Below are 20,456 nucleotides of genomic sequence, written 5' to 3'. Positions count from 1 at the left end.
CTCCCCAGGGCTCTTGGCAAGTTGCTGGGCAACACTTTAAGTAACTCATATGTTCTGTACTCTTGAAGAGTGGGGAGGGGTTTAGGGGAGACAATGAAAGCGGCTCTTGCCATAGAAAACTCCTCTCTATAGCTCCAGGTCATGGGGTTTTCCCATGACATCATATACTGTCATGATATTAGATTATAAGTTTCCATTCTATGGGCTACATGATGCTAGCTTGTTTTCCATAACTTCAAAAATTGTTACTGGTCCCATTTTGTAGAGTCAAATGAATTCATTTCTAAATTGCAAGGAGTAAATCTGTATTTATATGAAAGGATAGGTGTCTATAAAAAGCTATTTATAATTCAGAAAGGCCTTAGATGCACTGTTTCACCACTGTGCTTCACTTCTCACGTCTATAAGAAAGGATAATACCTACTGTGATACAATAGTAGGAAGGCTAAACTCAACAGTGTGTGTAACAAGTCTACGATGTAGGTAAGGACTTTCGGTCAAGGGTCCTTAATATTTTTGTCATTCTTTGCCCAAAAGGTTATAAAAGAAATGCTATAGGAATAGAAACTGTTTTTTTATAGTAATTAAGCAACACTATGTTGTGTAACTAGAGAGGTGGCTAAATGGTTACGAGCACTAGCTGCTCTTCCAGAGTACACCTGGGTTTGGTTTCCAGCACCTACAGGGCACCTCACAACCATTTGTAATTCCAGTCATGAAGAATCCTATGCCTTCTTCTAGCCTTTGCGGACAACAGGCATGCACATGGTACACAGACATACATGCAGGCAAAATGCTCATATGATTTTTTAAAGAAGAAGCGATAGTTAACAACCCTATAGGATGAGTGAATTGCCTCCCTAAAAGTATCACATAAAAGAATATCAAATAACTACTTTCAGGGCTTTAATAGTTAAATGGCATATCAGGTTGTATGCCTTAGTGAAGACCTGTACCTGGGCAGTCCTGGGGTTGGTATGATGAGTCAAGGGCAAGAAAATCTGTTCTCTAGGAGGGAAAGATAATAGAGAATGTGTTTTGGGTCTGTTTTTTTTTTTTTTTTTTTTTTTTTTGAAGAACCAGCAAGAGGTGCTGCAGATGGCTGAGTTGGGGCTGTGCGCAGTGAGTGATTGGGCACATGAGTCCAAGCCCTGTCACAGTGGGCAGCATGTTCCTGTTACAGATATGTGCCTTTAAGTAGCTGTGTGTTGGAACCTCCAAAGATAAAAATGTCTGCAAGAAACTCAAATCAGTAATGATTCTTCTCAAGCAGTCTTTCTTTCTTTTGTCTTTATTTTTTTTAAAAGAGGAAACAAAATAAGACTGATCTATGACTACTACTCTTTGCTGTTTTGACAAGTTTTTAAAAATGATTTATGGATTTAGAATGTAGAGTTTAATTTTGGAGGAAATAGAAATTGTGCTTTTTCATGTTTATATAAGCATACAGATGACATATTCTTAAAGCATTTAGAAATGCTGTATTACTAAACTGAAACATCACAGCTCAGTGGTCAGGGTTTGTGATTGCTGTGTTCTGCAGGTCTGTTATGATATGCTGTTTGAGTTTTTTCATTAAATTGCTTGTTTAAAATGTATTATCTTGAAATTCTTAGTAATAAGCATTTCTGTATACAGAGAATAAAATAAAATGCTTTCCTCCACATAAACATGGCCAAATTAACCTTAATCTGCATGGCCTGTCAGTTTAAATTTTCTCCAGATTTCTCTGTTCCATCTAGATTCTCATATCAAGCAAAGAAAGAGTGAAAATATATTATTCATATTGGCCCATGTTCAGATATAGGAATGTTTTCATTCAATGATTGTAGCCCACAGATGTGTTTTGTTTACACTCTACAATGTTTTCACAAAATTATCGTTTGTTTTCCCCTCTTTAAAAATATGGGTTTTGCGCCGGGTGGTGGTAGCGCATGCCTTTAATCCCAGCACTTGGGAGGCAGAACCAGGCCGATCTCTGTGAGTTCAAGGCCAGCCTGGTCTACAGAGCGAGATCCAGGACAGGCACAAAAACTACACAGAGAAACCCTGTCTTGAAAAACCAAAAAAAAAAAAATATATATATATATATGGGTTTTGCCAAGCAGGGTGGTGTACACTTTTAATTCCAGCACTCAGGAGGTAGATATGGCCAGATCTCTGAATTTGAGGCCAGCTTGGTCTACATAGCAAGTTCTAGCTAAGTTAGCTATAAGTGACACAGTAACATCCTGTCTAAAAAGAAACCAACCAACCAGCCAGCCAACCAACCAACCAACTAACCAACCAACCAATCAACAGAAGCCACAACAAAACTTAGACTCCTGGAGCAATGATACTCACAACTGGTTGTTTTTGACGTAGCATCTTAGTAAGCAGCTCAAGCTAGCCTAGAATGTTAGCTCAGGATGCGCTCCTGAGTGCTAGCATTACAGGCATGAGCCACCATACCCAGCACAACCGGGGAGCCTTAACATTCTATCTAAGATACTTATGAAAATCCACAAACATTTAAGTGACAATGAATACTACACTACAGAAAGAGAACTAAATGTGATACTCATGGGTAGGTAAATGAAGAAGAATGTAATATTAAATCAATGTATTAAACCATGATTATAAATAGCCATAAATTAGGGGCTAGAGAGATGGCTCAGTAGTTAAAAGCACTTGCTGTTCTTCTAAAGGATCTGAGTTCAGTTCCCAGCAATCATGTCAGGTGGCTTATAGCCCACTGTAACTCCTTTGATATCCTCCTTTGGTCTCTTTGGGCTCCTGCACATATAACACACACACACACACACACACACACACACACACACACACACACACACACACACACACATAAATAAAATATAAAATAAATAGACCTAAATTAGATGGCTGTCCAACTCTTAATTCCCCTAAGGGGCCATTTTTCAGTTAACCCTCCCTTCATTTGAGAAACCATTCTCTCTGCTACTGCTCTAAACACTGGTTCCACATACATTTCTAGTATCCAATAATTCCTGAGGACTAGAAAAGTAAAGTTCTGCTTAGGATTTTTTCAATATAGTACTGAGGGAGAGAAACCTCAAAGACATCATTTTAAAGGAAATTGTACCATCAAAACATGAGTAGTTCCTTTATTTCCTGTAGAGTTACACTTGCAGTGTTTTTCACTATAGAATGATTCTGAAATTACCTTTGTAGATATTATGCTAACTCAATAGCTAATCTCAAATTTAGTAGGCATTTGAGGGTAATAGCTAGACAGCTACTCAACAAGTGAGTTGCATTAAACAGTTCATGTGATTTATCAGTTATTTGTTTTATGAAATTGAAGCATGCAGTTCAGATCAGGCATATTAGTTATATCTTCCATGTTCACATGCAAATCAAGTACAGTGAGTTTTCAATCCTAAACCTGTTGTCTTAATCAACCCTGAACAGGCCAATTGTCCTGTAAGAAGTGAATTTACACCCTTACACAAATACTTTTCACAGCCCTTCTTTTTTCAGATTATGTTTTTGTTGTTTTGTGGTGCTGGGGAACAAGCCCAAGACCTCATGCTAGGAAAGCACCATAAATTCCCAGCACATATACTCTTTAACATGCAAGCAACCAAACAAAAATTATGTTTAAAGCAGATTTATTTTAAAAGATTGTTTTCAGGACTTCTAAGCCACACTGGTGCAAGGGTAGAAGTATTAGTATTTACTAAATGCTTATCCTGAGATTCACACTCACAGTGAACATTATTAAAACACTCTGCTAATTTCTTAATGTGAAGAGGTTCTATTTCCATCTTCATTTAGCAACTGGAGAAACTGAGTACAGTGAGCAGAATAATCAATTTTTGTATGTCTATGGCCCGAACCCTCAAACCTATGAATAGGCTATGGTAAAAGGAACTATCTAGTGTGATGAAGAATCTTGAAGAAGCTAGGATTGTAGCTCAATTGGTAGACTGCTTGTCTAGCATGCACAACATCCTGGTTGCACCCAGAAGCACAGCATGAACTAGATGTGGTAGCACATGGCTATATTAGGGAGTTAGAGGCAAGAGGATCTGAAGTTTGAGACAGAAAATTCAAAGCCAACTTGGTATACATGAGACCCTGTCATTGATAATAAAAAAAAATCTTGAGATTGGGAGATTATCCCAAATTTCCAAGGTAGGACTTATATAATCAGAAGGATATTCATTATCAAAAGAGAGGAATTGAGGTTTAGCTCAGTAGTAGAGATCTTATCTTGCATGTGTGAGGCCTTGGGTTCTATCCTGAGTATCATAAAAAAGGAAAGGAAGTGGAGAAAGCATCAGAGAAGATGTAATGACAGAAGCGGAGGTCATAAACCAAAGAAGTGATGGACAGTCCCTAGAAATGGAAAATGTCAAGGCAATAGATTCTTATCTAGAGCCTTGAGAAGGAATGCATCCATCCCAGGATGCCTTGATTTTAGTCCAGTGATACTAATCTTAGACTTTGGACCTCTAGAAGCACAGCAGTAATTTGTGTTGTCTTAATCACTAAGCTTTAGCAATCACTTCCAGCAACAATAAGAAATCTGTACTCTGAGATTTTATCAAGTATCAAATAGAATTAAAACACTAGTTTACCCAACTGCAAAAGCAGACTCTATCAACAGACAAATTTGGAGAAACATAATGGGGGTGGTAGAAAAATCAGTTTACAGTTCAATCCGTAAACCTGAAATGGGAAGCAAAGGTGACAAATTTAAATGCCTCAGCAGATGTGAGGAAGACAGTGTAAACGTGAAGTGGTCAGGGTTTAGTTAACATATAGCCTAAATGGTAGCAAATGTCCACTAGGACACTTCCTTTATGTTGAGCAGCAACAGGCAGTCAAAGTGGTGAGCACTGTGGCAAACAAGAGAGCATCCAAAAATGAGGTACTAACCTGTCAGTCCCGGTCAAGGATTGTCATGTTGGGAAAATGGGACCAAGCACTGTCTAGTCTTTGATTTCTCAAGAGAAACAAGAAATCAAACTTTTATATATTACATGTGTTTTTATTTTATTCCATTTAAATATTTTATATATTTTAATGTGTGTGTGTGTGTGTGTGTGTGTGTGTGTGTGTGTGTGTGTACAGGCACCTGCATGTATAAGTGCACTCAGAGGCCAGAAGAGGGCTTTGGATTCCCTGGAACTTGAGTTTTAGACACTTGTAAGGTGTCTGATGTATAGAAGGTGAGAAGTGAACTTGGGTCCTTTGGGAGAGCAGCTAGTTCTCTTAATCACTGAGCCATTGTTTCTTTTTCTTCTCCCCTTCCCTCCCCTCCTTTCCTCTTTCCTTCCGTCCCCTCCTCCTTCTCCATCTCTGTGTCTCTGTCTCTGTGTCTCTGTCTCTGTCTCTCTCTCTCTGTGTGTCTCTGTCTCTGTCTCTCTCTCTTCCTAGACAGGGTATCACTATGTAACTCTGGGTGACCTGGAACTTCCTATGTAGACCAAGCTGGCCTTAAATTTTTTTGCAGATTTTGTTTTTATATTTATGAGGGTTTGTCAGAATGTACTTCTGTGCACCACATGCATGTAGTACATGTAGTACTTAAGGAGGCAAGAAGAAGGTGACATATCCATTGGGACTGGATTTACAGATGATTGTGAGCTGCCTGACTTGGGTGCTTGGAACCAGACTTGGGTCCTCTGGAAGAGCAACCAGTGCTCTTTACTGCTGCCTTATTTATCAGCCCTGAGATCTAGGTTTTATATCTCAATAGTTATTATTTTTTATAAGCTTTATTTTTTTAGAGTAGTTTTAACTGCAAAACTAAATTGAACAGGGGTGCAGGGAGTTTACATAAACTCATTGTTAATTTTGTTTTATAGCGTTGTTCAATTGCTAGTACTGTATTATGCTTAAAATGAGTATACTTGAAGAAACCTTTTTATATAGTTTGCTTTGTTATGCTTTAATCTTCCCTCTTGAGGTTGATGACCACACTCCCAGATGAGCCCTTTCTTCCCTCCTTTCCTAGAGAGAGCTGTCTTATAGATCTCGTGAGAATGCCTTGTTGGCTCTTCCAACACACTTATCTACAGAAAGGAACCAGAATCTTGCCTTCCTTCATAAATCATGCTTCTTTTTTTGTTCCCATCTGGGTTACTCAAATCTCAAATCTTGGAATGTATTTCATGGAGTCCCTCGTTCTCGTCAAGTACACTTAATCATTATGATTTTATGATGCCATTTCCTGAATTTTGCCATGACTCCTGCTACTTTTGCTCTGGTTGAGGATCTGACTTGGATTACTGTACCATTCTTCAAGGTCTTCTCAAGTCTGGTTTTACTGTATATGAATTCAGTTCTTTCTCAAGGCTCATGAGATCTTTCTAAGAGGACATGGCTAGGGATGTAGTTCCATGGTAGGGCACTTTTGTAGAGCTCTAGGTTTAATTCCTAGCACCACAGAAAATTTTAAAATAAAAAAAACTATGTATCTGACCATGGTGCTCTAATACTCAAAAGGTCCTAGAGTCTTCCTTAACTTCTAAGGGGGGAAACACCAGCTCCTGTTGTGGTTTTTGCCTGCCCTTCCAACATCTTCTCCCTTCAGAGTCCTTTTTCTTTCCCTTTCTTGATGGGGCATCTTCAAGAGGTGGAGTAGTTCAATGACTAAGGCCACAGACTTAGCATATGTCAAGACTTCATGGGTTATGCTTAATTAAACACTCTGAGCTTCACTTTATTTGTAAAAAGGGCAACTTAACTCATTCACTGAGCTATGGTGAAGTAGAACTATAACCATTGGCTAAATATTTGGCATAGAGTAGGCAATTAATATGTGGTGATATATTAATATTGAGCCATGCTGTTTCTTTCCATAGCCAATCTTGCATAGTAATCCCTGTTCTTTTACTTTGGAATTTCTTTATGTAGCAATTATTTTTCACTGCTGTGATGGTTGGCCTAAACTGTCAACTTGACACAATCTATAATCTTCTGGGAATAGGGTCTTAATGAGGAATTATAAAGATCATGTTAACCTATGGAAGATTGTTTTGATTGTTAGTGGGGGAAGACCATGCTCACTTTAGATACCACTATTCCCTTGGCAGCTGATCCTGAACTGTGTAAGAGAGGAGAATGTGAGCTGAGTAAACAAGTCATCATGGTGCATCCATTTTCTCTCTGCTCTTGACTGTGCATGTGACCAGTTCCCCGCCATGTTCTTTCGGCTTTGAGTTCACCACGTGATGGACTGTAACCTGGCAGTATAAACTAAACTCTAAATCTTAAATTACTTATAGTCAGACTATTTTATCACAGCTACAGAAATAAAAGCTAGAACAACTGTCTACTGTGTGCCAGCCTTTTTTTCTAGAAGCTGAGCACAAATAAAATATCATCACAAAATACTGAAAAATTCAGATGGCATTTTGATTCAATTAATTCCTCTTTTTTCTTCAAGGCCATTTTGGCCCTCTCATGTTTCACAGCTTTTGTGATATTTCTTCCTGTGTACATTATTCTAATTCTTTTGTTTTATTTTTTGACTTACCATGCTGTACTGATTACTAGTAAACTCAGTTATTATACTGTCATTTTCTTGGGAAGGGACAGCATTTAATTAATTTGTATATCCTCAGTGCCCAAAAGGGCTTGATCATCTTTCATTTAAATGCATGGAGTGAGCACATAGCGATGAAAAGAAGGCTTTCTTGGATGAAAACAAAAATGTGATTCTATGATATAGTTTCCATCAGTTGTTTAGTATAGATAGACAATATTTCAGCTCCCTTTGGCTTTTTGGGTATTCCAAGGACTTGCCCCCTAATTCTGTTTTTAAAATTTCTTTTAAAGTTTGTCATTACCATGGTATGTATGTGCATAATATGTGTATGTGTGTGGGGCGCTGACAACTCTGTGGGTTCAATTCTCTCCTTCGAACTTCTTGTGGGTTCTGGGGATGGAACTCAGGTCTCCAGGCTTACAGAGCAAGTGCCTTACTCCTGAGCCCTTTGGCTGCTCCATTATCTGTTTTCTTTCTTATAGGAAGTAAATACAATTTGAGTTCAAATTTAGCAAATTCATGGCATAAAAGCAGGTATTTGAACCAATGGAATGGAACAGAACCCAGAAATTTATTGCCAACTGGTTTTCAACAAAAAGCACCAAGAGCATATATAATAAAATGGTAGTGGAGACGTACATAATGTGAAAGAAACTAGTTTCCTATCTTTTGCCATAAAAAATTAACTCAATTTGGATCAAGGACCTAAATACAAAAACTCAAAACTATGAAACTATTAACACCAGCAAAAAATATAGGAAGCATTCTTAAATGAATTGGTATATAATACAGGCCCCAAAGCATAAAAAAGCAAACAGGATTAAATTAATGAAAAGAACTTCTGTATAAAAAAGGAAACAATGAACATAATGAAGGGATAGCCTACAGAATAGAAATAATATTTTTAAACTGTTTGCCCACTATTAAAAAACCCAACCTCAATAACAAAATAAAAACAAATAAAACAAAACACCCCTCAAAAGCCGAGCCTAATTAAAAGCAGGCAAATGATATGAATAGCATTTCTTAAAAGAAGTTATACAAATATCAAACAGGTGTATATACATCATCAACATCGCTAATCAGGGACATGCAAAGCAAAATCACAATAAGACTAGAATGGCTAATATGCAAAAGACCAAAAATAGCATGCTGACAAAGATGAAGAGAGGAGATACCCCTTGTACATGGTAGGAATTGAATCAGTACAGTTATTTTTCAAAAAAATTGAGAATACAATTAACATATAATCCAACAACCCCACTTATGGATAAGTCTAAAGAAATTGAAATGAATATTGTAAAGGGATACCTGCATATCATGTTGCTTGCAGCACTATCAATAGGCAATGTGTGGCATCATGCAAGATATCCATCCATGGATGAAAAGATAAAACATTGTATACATGCTGTAAAACTGTGACATACCATCCGTTGTTTTTGGTAACATGGATGGAACTAGAGATGGAAATTTTATTGAGTAAAATGAGCCAGGCACAGAAAGACAGCCAATTTCGTATTTTCCCTCATTGGTAGAAGCTACAAAAGTTGATCACCTTGAAGTGGAACATAGACTAGGAGTCTCTTAGTATAGGAAGGGGAAGGGATAGGGGGAAGAGATATACACTGAGCTTGGATAATAGGTAACAGTACACAGTTAAAGAGGAGGAAGTAGTTCTGTTGTCCTGTAAGGCAGGATTAATTACATTTTGTAATTACAGGATAACTAGAAGAGTTTGAAAATTCCTAGTACAGAAAAGCTAATGTTTGAGGTGAAAGAAATGTTAATTAATGATGTATGTGATCATCACACATATATGTATGTATCAAATTATAGTAGCATAGGATATGAATAAGTACAAATATTTATATATCAATTATAAAGAAAGAAAACATTAAAAACAAAACTAACTTCAAGATACAGCTTCAGAGCCTAGTTCTTTGCAGCTTAGGATCTGCTTGTGTCCTTTGAGAAAATTTTATACTGGAACATTGTCAGGATCTGGCCCAACAACCCTATGTTATTTTTATTTCCATTCATGTTTTTTAGATATTATCATCATTCATTTAAACATGTTGGCCTTTTACTGACTTCTGTGACTTCAAAGTTTGCTTCCACCAATGACATGTCTTCTGATTTGTGGTCAATTGGGAGTCTGTCTTGTCAATTGTGTACCCGCTGACTCTTTTGTTCTTTCTTGCTACAGGCCTCTTTCCCTGGGAACTTACACTTAGTTTTGGTTTTACGTCCTACCAGTTTTCTTCAACGGACTTTCACGGACATTGGATTTCGATTTAGCCAGGAGGATTTTATGCTGAAGTTACCAGTAAGATTATTGCTTGAATCTTTGGTCCTTCTAATGTTTATGTATTCTGTATCCTATACTGTCTGTTTTACATGTGTCTATGTAACACTTAAAATTTATCTCTCAGAAATTTAATTCTGAAATGTCCTACAGCCATCTGCTTCTACTGTTAAAAAGGACTAGTTCAGGCAACTTTTAACAGGGCAATACCTTTTGAAAAATATATGTTATATGTTATAGATGTGTGCATATATCTTTGTGTGTATATGCTTAGGAATTTTTATTTTCAGTTAACATTGTATGGTTTATGGATCCAAAATACCATGGCACTAAGCTAGCTCAGAGTACCATGGTCTTTATTTTGAAAATATATCTTTATCAGATTTTATTGTTTGAAATACAGTGCTTGTAAAATTTGATAACTGAATCATAACTTACTACAGAAAATTCTTTTGCTTTGTTCTGAGCACAGAATGTCTTTGTGTGTGTGTGTGTGTGTGTGTGTGTGTGTGTATGTGTGTGTATGTATGTATGTATGTGTGTGTGTGCACATGTGCATGTATTTGTATGTGTACAAGATTGCTCATTAATAATGAAACCTTTTAGACAGAAGAATTAGGGTGTTTGGGTTTCTGTAGAAGCTAATTTGGTTGACAGAAATGTTTTGTAAATAAAAACTGTTGTTATCTGAAGATGCACACATGTGCACCCAGGTGTGGGGGGCATGCACAGGAAAGAACTGTTTGAAGCATTTATACCAGATGATGCTCTGCTAAGTTTTACTGAAATTCATTTTGCAGTTTGATGGAGGGCTGTCATGAAGGGCAGTTAACAGTGTCTTTCTTGCTTATTTACATAGGTTGTTATGCTGAGCTCAGTTAGTGATTTGCTGACATACATTGATGACAAGCAATTATCCCCTGAGTTAGGCGGCACCTTGCAGTACTGCCACAGTGAATGGATCATCTTCAGAAATGTATGTTGCTTCTGCCCTTATTGTAGAGCCTATCCTTCATTCTATCTAGAAATTTTTCCTACTTGGGAAAAGCATTATTGGGTCTCCTACTTTTCAAATACATGTATCACTCAACATTTTGGTTTTCTTCTATAAGAGATATCTAGAAATGATGAAGAGTCACTAAGGATGGCAATTGAAGGAGAGGCCTAGGGAAAAAGGAGAGAATTCTCTGCCCATCCCTTCCTGTGATCAGGTAGTAAGAAAGAGACAAAGGGTTTGGGTTCAAATCCTAGCACTTGGATCTTGGACAATATAGACCACCTCTCCAAGTCTTTATCTATAAATGAGATTGATAGTATATTACCTCATAGGGATCTTGGGAAGATTAAATGAGATAATGAGTACAAAATGTTGGACTCACTGCTTGGTACATGGAGATCCTCAGAAAATGCAAGTATATTCATTTCAGCCTAGTGGCACTCCCAAGGTTATTAGATTTGTCAGAGTCCTATTTTAGAGACTTTCAAAGAGATAAAGGCTGTGGCCTCCCAGGTGGAATAAAGCCTGTGGTTTAAGTGTCTTGACTTCCAATTTCACGATCTGAGAACTGTTTTGAAGAAAATAATGATGACCACTAAACCAGGGTCACATTTCCTAGTCCTCATTCAAACTGTGTGTTTGGCAGATTCATTCAGCAATTCAGGTGTTCACATGAAGGTTAACTGTTAGAGTGAGCAGTGCCTTGCCCTAAATGAAAGAGCAAATATCTTGAGATGCCTGCCTAACAGATGGTTTATGTTGTGTCTACATTTCCCTTGTCTTCCTGTGAGGGATTGATTTTGAAACAAAATAGTGCAGTCTTCCTTGCTGTTTTAGGGCAACGGCACCTTTGGGATAACAATTTCAGATCTTTGGCAGTATCTGCAACGAATTGTTGTGACAACGTGCCCTCCAGTTCCTTAGATCATCATGCTTTGTCTGGAGTGCTGATCACAAACACTAGTAAATATCCATTTACATTGCTGCTCTCATGTCTCTTTAGAAATGAACTTACTATAAAGCAGTTTTGTTAAGTGCTGAGTTTGATAAAGGAAGAAGACACTGATGTCCAAGGCCATACAGCGAAGTCCTCAGCACATGGCATCTTTTAGAAAGAGTTTCCACAAATGTCCAAGGAACAAGTTCAGGAATGTAGCAATACACATTCAAGGATTTTATCACTGTTTTTTAATAGTCTCTTGGAGGTTTAGATGCAGAGTTAGCTTTAATTGTCAGGGGTAGTGCCAACTTTTCTTAGTAGAGTTCATAGTGTACATGTTTGTTTATACCCATATATAGAGCAATACAAATTACTGATCCAAATTTTGATATGTTGTCAGAGTTCCCATCAAAGATCCTCTGGCTTTTTACAGGCTATAGAAAAGTTTGCTGTTACAGTGAAAGAAATGGCTCAGATGTTGCAATCCTTTGGAACAGAACTGGCTGAAACAGAGCTACCAGATGATATTCCTTCAATAGAAGAGATTCTGGCAGTTCGTGCTGAAAGGTATCATGTGTTGAAGGTATGTCTGATTAGAAAAGGAGCACACAGATTTCACCTGATCATCCTGATACTTGTAGTCTTTTGTGTCATATTAAGAATGGAATCCAGGGCCTTCTGAATGTTAGGCAAACTCTGTCACTAAGCTGCAACCCTAAGCTCTCGGTGACTTTTGAACTAGGTTCTCACCATGTAGCCCAGGATGATCTCAAACTTGGAATCGTTTTCTCTCAACCTCCTGAGTTCTGGGGTTACAGGTGTGCACCATCACACCCTGCCACGTGGCATTTATTGTTCCAGGAAAGTGTTTGACATATTCATTTCACTCTGATTTTTACATAGGGAAGATGCAAGATACATTGAAAATATTTTTCTTTTCTTTTTACTTTATATGTTTGGGTGTTTTGCTTCTATGTATGCCTGTACCCTGCAAGTGTACCTGGTGCCTGCAGAGACCAGAAGAGGGCATCAGTTTCCCTGGAACTGGAGTTATAAGTGATTGTCAGCTGCCATGTGGGTGCTGGGAACTGAATCTGGGTCCTCTGCAAGAGAAGCAAATGCATCTCTTGAGGCATCTTTCCAGTCCCCTGGGGAATTGATTTTGTTCTACTCAGTTCTGTCTGGAGGAGAGGAACAGTTCTGACAATTTGACTTTTAGAGGTACTTTTCTCAAAATGTAGGAAAATTTGCACAAGGAAAATCAAGCATCTGAGTATTATTTATCTCCCTCACCCATAATATCCATGTTGGGTGCCCTGGCAGTTTTAAGTTCTATATAGGGTGCTATGTTTCAATTAAGATGTGAGAAACCAAATGTTTGCACTGCAATGTAAAAGCTAACCCTGTGTGCAATAAGGTGACGACTGTGATGATGATGATGATGATGATGATGATGATGATGATGATGGTAATGATGATGCATGACTATTGTGGTTGTTGGAGGCAGAGTTTCTTGTAGCCTGGACTGATTTTTAAACTCACAGCTGTAGTCATCCTTAAATCAGTAGATTCTTACGTTTTCACCAATTATAAGCATGTGACACCACTCATGGCTTGGCTTGCATAACTAATTTGTATGCAGCTGTAGGGATGATGTAATGAGTTAAGTATGTAGTATACATGCAATAGATCTTTAGCACATAGTTTATGCTTTATTAATATTAGTTTTATTTTTTTAATTTTTAATTTTCTTGGTGCTGGGAATTAAACTTAGGGCCTTATACATGCTGATTACATACTCTTCCATTTTGCCACACTACCTATTCTTTATGCCAAATATCTACTCATAACTTTGTAAGTCCTTTTGACCTTTGAAGGAAATCTTGGATCATTTAGATATCTGAAGAAGGTCTATGTTTATAAAATTCCCAAGCATGTGCTTCATGGTGTTAATTAAATCCAGATGTGAACTAAAATAAGACTTAAGGCAGGAAGTGATTGGTAATAATTAATGATTAGTAGGAAAGGTATGTGATTCTTTCTGAATCTGCATTAAATCTGCTTTGTAACTTTATGATTTCTGATATTGTAGTTGTTACTGTGTTAATATGGTTTTATTTGAAAACATTAAAAATTGTAGCAGAATAGAACAAGGTTGGTTAGAAACTTGCTGTCTGTGACAGGAAACTAGAAACAACATGATTGGTACTTCTGTCTCTAACGTCTGTTTCACCAACTGAGGACTCCAGTCCCTGTTTGTAAGGCAGGAGCTTCTTTGAGCCTCACATTTGTGTGAGTGTTTAGGCCATAGGTATGCAAGTGCATGTGTGTGAATGTCAGAGGATATTATTCTTCCTCATTGACATCCACTTTGTTTTTGCTTGTTATTTTATTTTTTAATGTATATGGATGTTTTGCTTGCCTTTTGTCGGTGCACCATATTCATTCAATGCCCATGGAGACTAGAAGAGTATGTCAGATCCCCTGGAACTGGCATTATAGACAGTTGTGAGCCACCATGTGGGTGATGGGAACCAAACCCAGGTCCTCTGGAAAAGTAGTCAGTGCTCTTAAACCACTGAACCATCTTTCCAGCTTCCTACCTTGTTTTTTGAGACAGGGTCTTTCAGTGACCTAGAACCAAGTAGGCTCTCTTGGCTGACCAGTGAGCCCCAGGGATCTGCTTAGATTAACCTCCCTTGCACAGGTATTATAAATTTACACTATGCTACCTATTTTTATTTTAATGTGTGTTTTGGATAGTTAACTTAGGCCTTCATGTTTCAAAGGTAAGCACTTTTACCAATTGGGCCATCTTCCTGGCCACAGAGCCTCACGCTTGCAGATTCTGTGATGCTAAAATACTATGAAAGCAAAGGCTGTGTTGTAGCTAGAGTTTTCCTGCCTGGCCAGCAGTCAGGACAAATCTCTCTCACTTGCCAGTCCCACAGCCGCTCAGACCCAACCAAGTAAACACAGAGACTTATATTGCTTACAAACTGTATGGCCGTGGCAGGCTTCTTGCTAACTGCTCTTACAGCTTAAATTAATCCATTTCTATAAATCTATACCTTGCCACGTGGCTCGTGGTTTACCGGCATCTTCACATGCTGCTAGTCATGGTAGCAGCTGGCAGTGTCTCTCCCCACCTTCCTGTTCTCTCAGTTCTCCTCTCTGTTAGTCCCGCCTATACTTCCTGCCTGGCTACTGGCCAATCAGTGTTTTATTTATTGACCAATCAGAGCATTTGACATACAGACCATCCCACAGCACTGTGTTAGAATTGCTTCTGTCTCCTGAACCATACACCTTCTGCACCTGTATATTCCCTTCTATTCAAGTCATTTGTGTGTGATTACTAACTGGCTGACATATCCTGTTGTTCCTTTATATAGAATGACTTAACAGCTGTAACCAAAGAAGGAAAAGTTCTGCTCATGAACCTGCAAGTGCCTAACACTGAAGAAACTGTCAGTTCGAGTCTTGAATGTCCTCAGCATATAAGTGGTGATTGGCAAACTATTAATAAGTAAGCAGTCCCTTCTTTCAAAATTTACTTATATTTTCAAACTAGAAATTTTACATTGTTTGTTGCTGTTAGGTATGAAAGTATTTCTGGACTTCTGGAAGTCTGGGAACTTCTTCTCTGGGTTGGTCTGCAGACATTAGTTTGCTTGCGGAATTAAGTTCCCCAGACATTGATTTTTCTTTGCCCGAGCCAAGTGTCATAGTGTCACAGACTATTTTTGCCTATAATTCCTTATTTTCTTTGAGAAAGGATCTCACTATGTAGCTCTGGTTGGCCTGGAATTCCATGTAAACTGGGCTGGACTTAAACTTATGGAGATCTGCATTTTTGGCTCCTAAGTATTAAATTAAAGATGTGTGTCACCATGCTGGGCCTTTGCTATAATTCATTTGTTCTTTCTTCCTTTCTTTATTGTTCTTATGGAGGGAATATTTATTTTGGCTTGCAGTTTCAGAGATTTCAGTCTATGCTCACTTGGCCCTGTCACTCTGAGTCCATGGCCTTACAGTACATCATGTTGGTTGGGAGTGTTTAAAATCTCAATGAGCAGACCAGGTTTAGCTACATACCTGCCTCCAAAATGGTTATTTTAAAATAATTCTTTGGCTTTTGTTTGTTAAGGTTGCTGGCTCAAGTGCATGATATGGAAACTGCTTTTGATGGATTTTGGGAAAAACACCAGTTAAAAATGGAGCAGTATCTGCAACTGTGGAAGTTTGAGCAAGACTTTCAAGAGGTCAGTTGAAACATTTCTTTGCTTGTGGTGGAGGCCCTTATTCTTGAGCGTTAGAAGGCCAGTCTTTCAAGATGCCAGTTTTCATCCTGGGGAGAATAAAGGAGACGAATTCCTTGCCTTGGAACAAAAAAAGCTCAGCTAACAACCAAGCTGTCACTTCTTCCACTGTGACAAAACACTGACATGTCATCGAGTATGACAGGGACAGAGTATTTCTCTACTTTTATGTTTGTCCTTCAAACATTTTCAATACAAAGTGCTTTCAGGCTATAAGATAGTTTTCCAAGGAAACAATACCCATTGATCTTTAGATACCACATGCTGTAGGGATGGCCAGTTTCTCCTAAATGTTTTCTTTTTTCTTCCATTAAGAACACTGTCTTACAGAGTCATAGTTCAGTTATCAGAATGACATTCAATGACAGTACAAGACCTTTATATTATTTGTCATCATTATTCTAATTCTGTCAGTTAACCTAATAATGGGTGTGGATGGAAGTTAGAGGACCACTTGCTAGAGTTGGTGCTCTCCTTCTACTGTGTGAGTCTAGGCACTGAGTTTGGCAGTAAACGCCTTAACCCAGTAAGCTATCTCATCAGTCCTCTTCATTGTTTATTTCTGTGCTTCTCTTGGGAAATAAGATCTTACTACATTATCTAGCCTAGGCTGACTTTGACCTTGTGATCCTCTTGCCTCTGTCTCTTGAGATCTCTAGGATCATAGGTGTGTGCTGCCATACTGGGCTCTCAGTACTTTCCTTTATACCTTTTCTCTTTTATTTCAATATAAGACCTAGTCTCGGGTCTACTAATTAATTAATTAAGATGTTAGGTCTATTTCATCTCCTTGAATACAGAACATTTTTAGATTATTAAGAAATTTTACACTGCTAATACTTTGAAAGATACAGTCCAATTTAGAAGTAGAATTTGTTCATTTTGAGTTTATTTACCACGTTTTCATGATTAGATTGTCTATGTATAGACAACTAGAACACTGCACACGTGATGTGCTCTTTTCAATGTGTCACATCTGGAGGTAAGAAATATCCATTTACACCAGTTTGCTGATGTGGACTTGGATTAAGCAGTGAGAGTATTGTTCTGTTTCTTCACTGTTTCATAGCTCTTTCTCTTCTTGTAACTAGTAGTAAATACATGGGAAGAAGATGGAAAGGATCTAGTTTCCTCTTCAGAATTGTCCATAGAGCATACAGCATTGTCCATACAGCATCTGCTGATTCTTTTCTGAGTCGATCTTTATTCCGGCAGCCTTCAGTAATAATCTTTTAGTATTTACTTATCTACCATAGGAACTGTGTGATAAAGCAAGTTTTCCCTTCTCATTCATTTATTTGATCCACACATCTCTAGAATTTTCATGGCTTATGATTCATTGCTCTTCTCTCTGTGTTATATATCCTCTTTCTCTCTTTCTCGTGTGTGTGTGTGTGTGTGTGTGTGTGTATCTATGATTTTGAGGAGGTCAGAGGTCATAAAACATTCATCTTGGTGTTTGAGACAGAGTTTCTCATTGGCTGGCTTGTCAGAGAGCCTTCTGTGTCCTCCTGTCTCTAGCACTCCTGCCCTGGGATTATAGGCACATGCCGCCACGCCAGACTTTTAAGAATGTGAGTTCTAAGTGTTGAACTTAGCTCCTCATGCCTATGTGATAAGCACTTTTACTGACTGAGCTATTGTCCTAGCCCTCATTGCTGTACTGTTTTTAAAAAAGAATTTTGTTTTAAAAGATTGTTTTTATCTCTGTGTGTATTTGTATGAGCTTATCTATAGCACATTTGTGCATGCGTCTGTGGAGACCAGAGGATATTGGATCCCCTAGAACTGGAGTTATAGGTGCTAATGAGTAACGTGATATGGATGCTCTGAACCAAACCCTGCTCCGCTGTGAGAGCAATAAGCATTCTTATTGTTGAGCCATCTCTCCAGTCCCGTAAAGGGTTTTAAAAAAAGGGATTTATGTACTTTTGTGTGTTTGAGGGTTTTTTTTTTTTTTTTTTTTTTTTTTTTTTTTTTTTTTTGAGACAAGGTCTCAGTATGTATCCTTGGCTGGCCTAGAACTTACTATGTAGTCCAGGCTGGACTAGAACTCATAGATATCCCCCTATCTCTGTCTCCTGAGTGCTAGGATTGAAGGTGTGAGTTACCACACCAGACTAAAAGGATTTTATTATTTTAAAATTATGTGTAATTGCATATGTGTCTGTGTGGGTATGTGTCCATCAGTGCAGGTATCCATGAAGTCACTGTTAACCGCTGAGCCAACTCTAGCCTCTGTATTCCAATTGCTATTCTTAACTACTTTGATGTTTCAAACTAACTACTCTATTGTGATATTTGTTAAGATTTTAAAAAATAACTTCCTCCTAGCCATTTTCCTGAGGAACCTTTGTTTCTTTTTCTGGGAAATAGTATTAAAGATGAAGATGTAGGTGCAAGATGTGCTCATTGCTACTGGAGGGTCTTTGTTTCCAGGGCCAATTACCACATAGCTGAGGAAAACATATGCATGTGTATACATGTATGTATATGAGCATGTACACACATTTATGCAAGTATGTCTGCATATATGTGACTGCACATGTACACGGTGATCTTATATAAATCATTAATGTGCGTGGATATTTAAGAGGCTGCATTTAACAGATTATATTTATTATATTTATTTCTGTGAGTAAAATAGCTGAACATGTTCTGTGTATATGTAATATTCTCATATTGGCATTCTTATTTAATAGCATTTCTTATGTGATTATTACTAAAGGTGAATTCTTTTTCTCCTCTTTTTTATGCATCTATTACTTTTACAACCTGGCTGCAGCCTCCACCCCCATCCTCCCCTCCCAGTCCTTCTTCCCCATTCCCCCTCCCACCTCTAATGCCCTCCTCTTCCATCTCTATCTAGCAAAGGGAAGGTCTCCTATGAGTATCAATAAAACATGGCATATCAAGTTGCACTAAGACTAAACATAAATTCATATGCTTTTAAAACCTTTATTTCTTGTGTCTAGATTGTGACTCAAATTGAATTTTTATTAAATCAACAAAGAGAACTGGAGGATGCAGCAGGGAACTTAGCTCAAGTAAAACAAAGACTTAAAAAAATAGAGAACGTGGATGAAAAATCTCAGGTACGATTATGTTTTAGTATTTGCTCTGTTTGTGTTTCACTGGTGTTTAGTGTAAATGCTTATTATATTTAACCTGTCATAACTATATAATTGACATAATAATACTAGCCTACATCTATTTTAAGTGTGGCCTGAATACAACACTGCAGGTGTGTCATATAGTTAAATGAAATTATGTATTTTGTAGGATCTATAATGAGACTGTAAATCATCTTGGAGATGTTAGGCAAAAAGTCTACCAAGAATGATATATAATGGGGCCTCAGATACATAGTGAGTTTTAGGACAGCCTGTTCTGCATGAGACCCTGTCCGAAAAAAAGTTATTTGGTATCTAGAAATTATGAAATAATATAAGACTATGAACTGTCTAATGTCCATTATATGATATATGTAGTTGAATCAATCATAGACCCGTACAGACAACTCTACTTAATCTGACTAGCTGTTGGACCTTGCATGAATTTATTTCTAAGCCTCAATGTTCTTTTCTAGAACTTGGGGGTAAAATGACCTACTTTGTTGAGTGATGGGTGAGGATTTATTTAGATGTATAGGTAGCGCGTAGCATAGCTCTTGGATATGTAGTACATGCTCAGAGGAAAAGCAGTTGTCAGCAGTCTTGTTAATTCTAAAGCTTAGACTCATCATGATTTTAATACTTAGTAAACTGCCTTTGCTCTCCTGCCTTGTATATGACAGCAAAGCAATGCTTTTACAGATTTAGTCTTAGAAAACGAATTTAGGATTGAGCCACAAGCATGTACAAATGACAACTGAGGGCCAGAAGTTGCAGTAACTAGTAAAGGAATTAGGCTTGTAGACCTCTGTGATTGTGCTGCACTTTACATCTCCCTATAACAGACATAGTGGAAAGAGAAGGCCAACTGACTTGGAAGCCAGGGGCTTTGAAGGTTTTAATACTGTTTTCCAATGTGATTTCAAACAGAACTTGCCATTTTAAAGCATTCAGTTCAGTCGTTCTAGTTTCCTTCTCATTACTGTGATAAAATACTCTGAACATAAGCAACTTTGGAGACAAAAAGGTTTATTTGGCTTAAAGTTCCAGGTCACAGTCCAACTTTAAGGGAGGCCAGGTCAGGAACCTGAAGAAAACACTATGGAAGAATGTTGCTTGCTAGCTTCCTCACTGGCTTATGGTCAACTAGTTTTTTATATAGCTCAGGACCACCTGCCTAGGGATGGTGCTGCCCTCAGTGGGCTGGGTCCTCCTACATCAATTAGTAATTAAGACAGTCCTTCACAAACATGCCCA

The 20,456-nt window shown here is 37.9% G+C and overlaps 1 protein-coding gene across 7 annotated transcripts in view; it reads left to right on the top strand.

The window, feature by feature from the left end:
- Window positions 1–20,456, top strand: part of Mcf2 (MCF.2 cell line derived transforming sequence) — a 102,791-nt gene that overhangs the window by 34,664 nt on the left and 47,671 nt on the right. For 5 of the 7 annotated variants that reach the window (XM_052739963.1, XM_052739942.1, XM_052739925.1 and 2 more), the window contains 6 exons: window positions 9,729–9,848; window positions 10,687–10,803; window positions 12,198–12,347; window positions 15,160–15,293; window positions 15,915–16,029; window positions 19,062–19,181. In XM_052739963.1, coding sequence (XP_052595923.1) covers window positions 9,729–9,848; window positions 10,687–10,803; window positions 12,198–12,347; window positions 15,160–15,293; window positions 15,915–16,029; window positions 19,062–19,181 — 756 coding nt within the window. The remainder of the gene's footprint in view (window positions 1–9,728; window positions 9,849–10,686; window positions 10,804–12,197; window positions 12,348–15,159; window positions 15,294–15,914; window positions 16,030–19,061; window positions 19,182–20,456) is intronic. The other 2 variants (XM_052739932.1, XM_052739951.1) reach the window with 1 other exon arrangement.

This window comes from Peromyscus californicus, unplaced genomic scaffold (genome assembly GCF_007827085.1).
Source record: "Peromyscus californicus insignis strain IS unplaced genomic scaffold, ASM782708v3 Scaffold_10__1_contigs__length_136768540, whole genome shotgun sequence".
NCBI lineage: Eukaryota > Metazoa > Chordata > Mammalia > Rodentia > Cricetidae > Peromyscus > Peromyscus californicus.
Note: the sequence above shows the minus strand (reverse complement) of the source record. Positions and strands in the feature narration are given on the sequence as shown.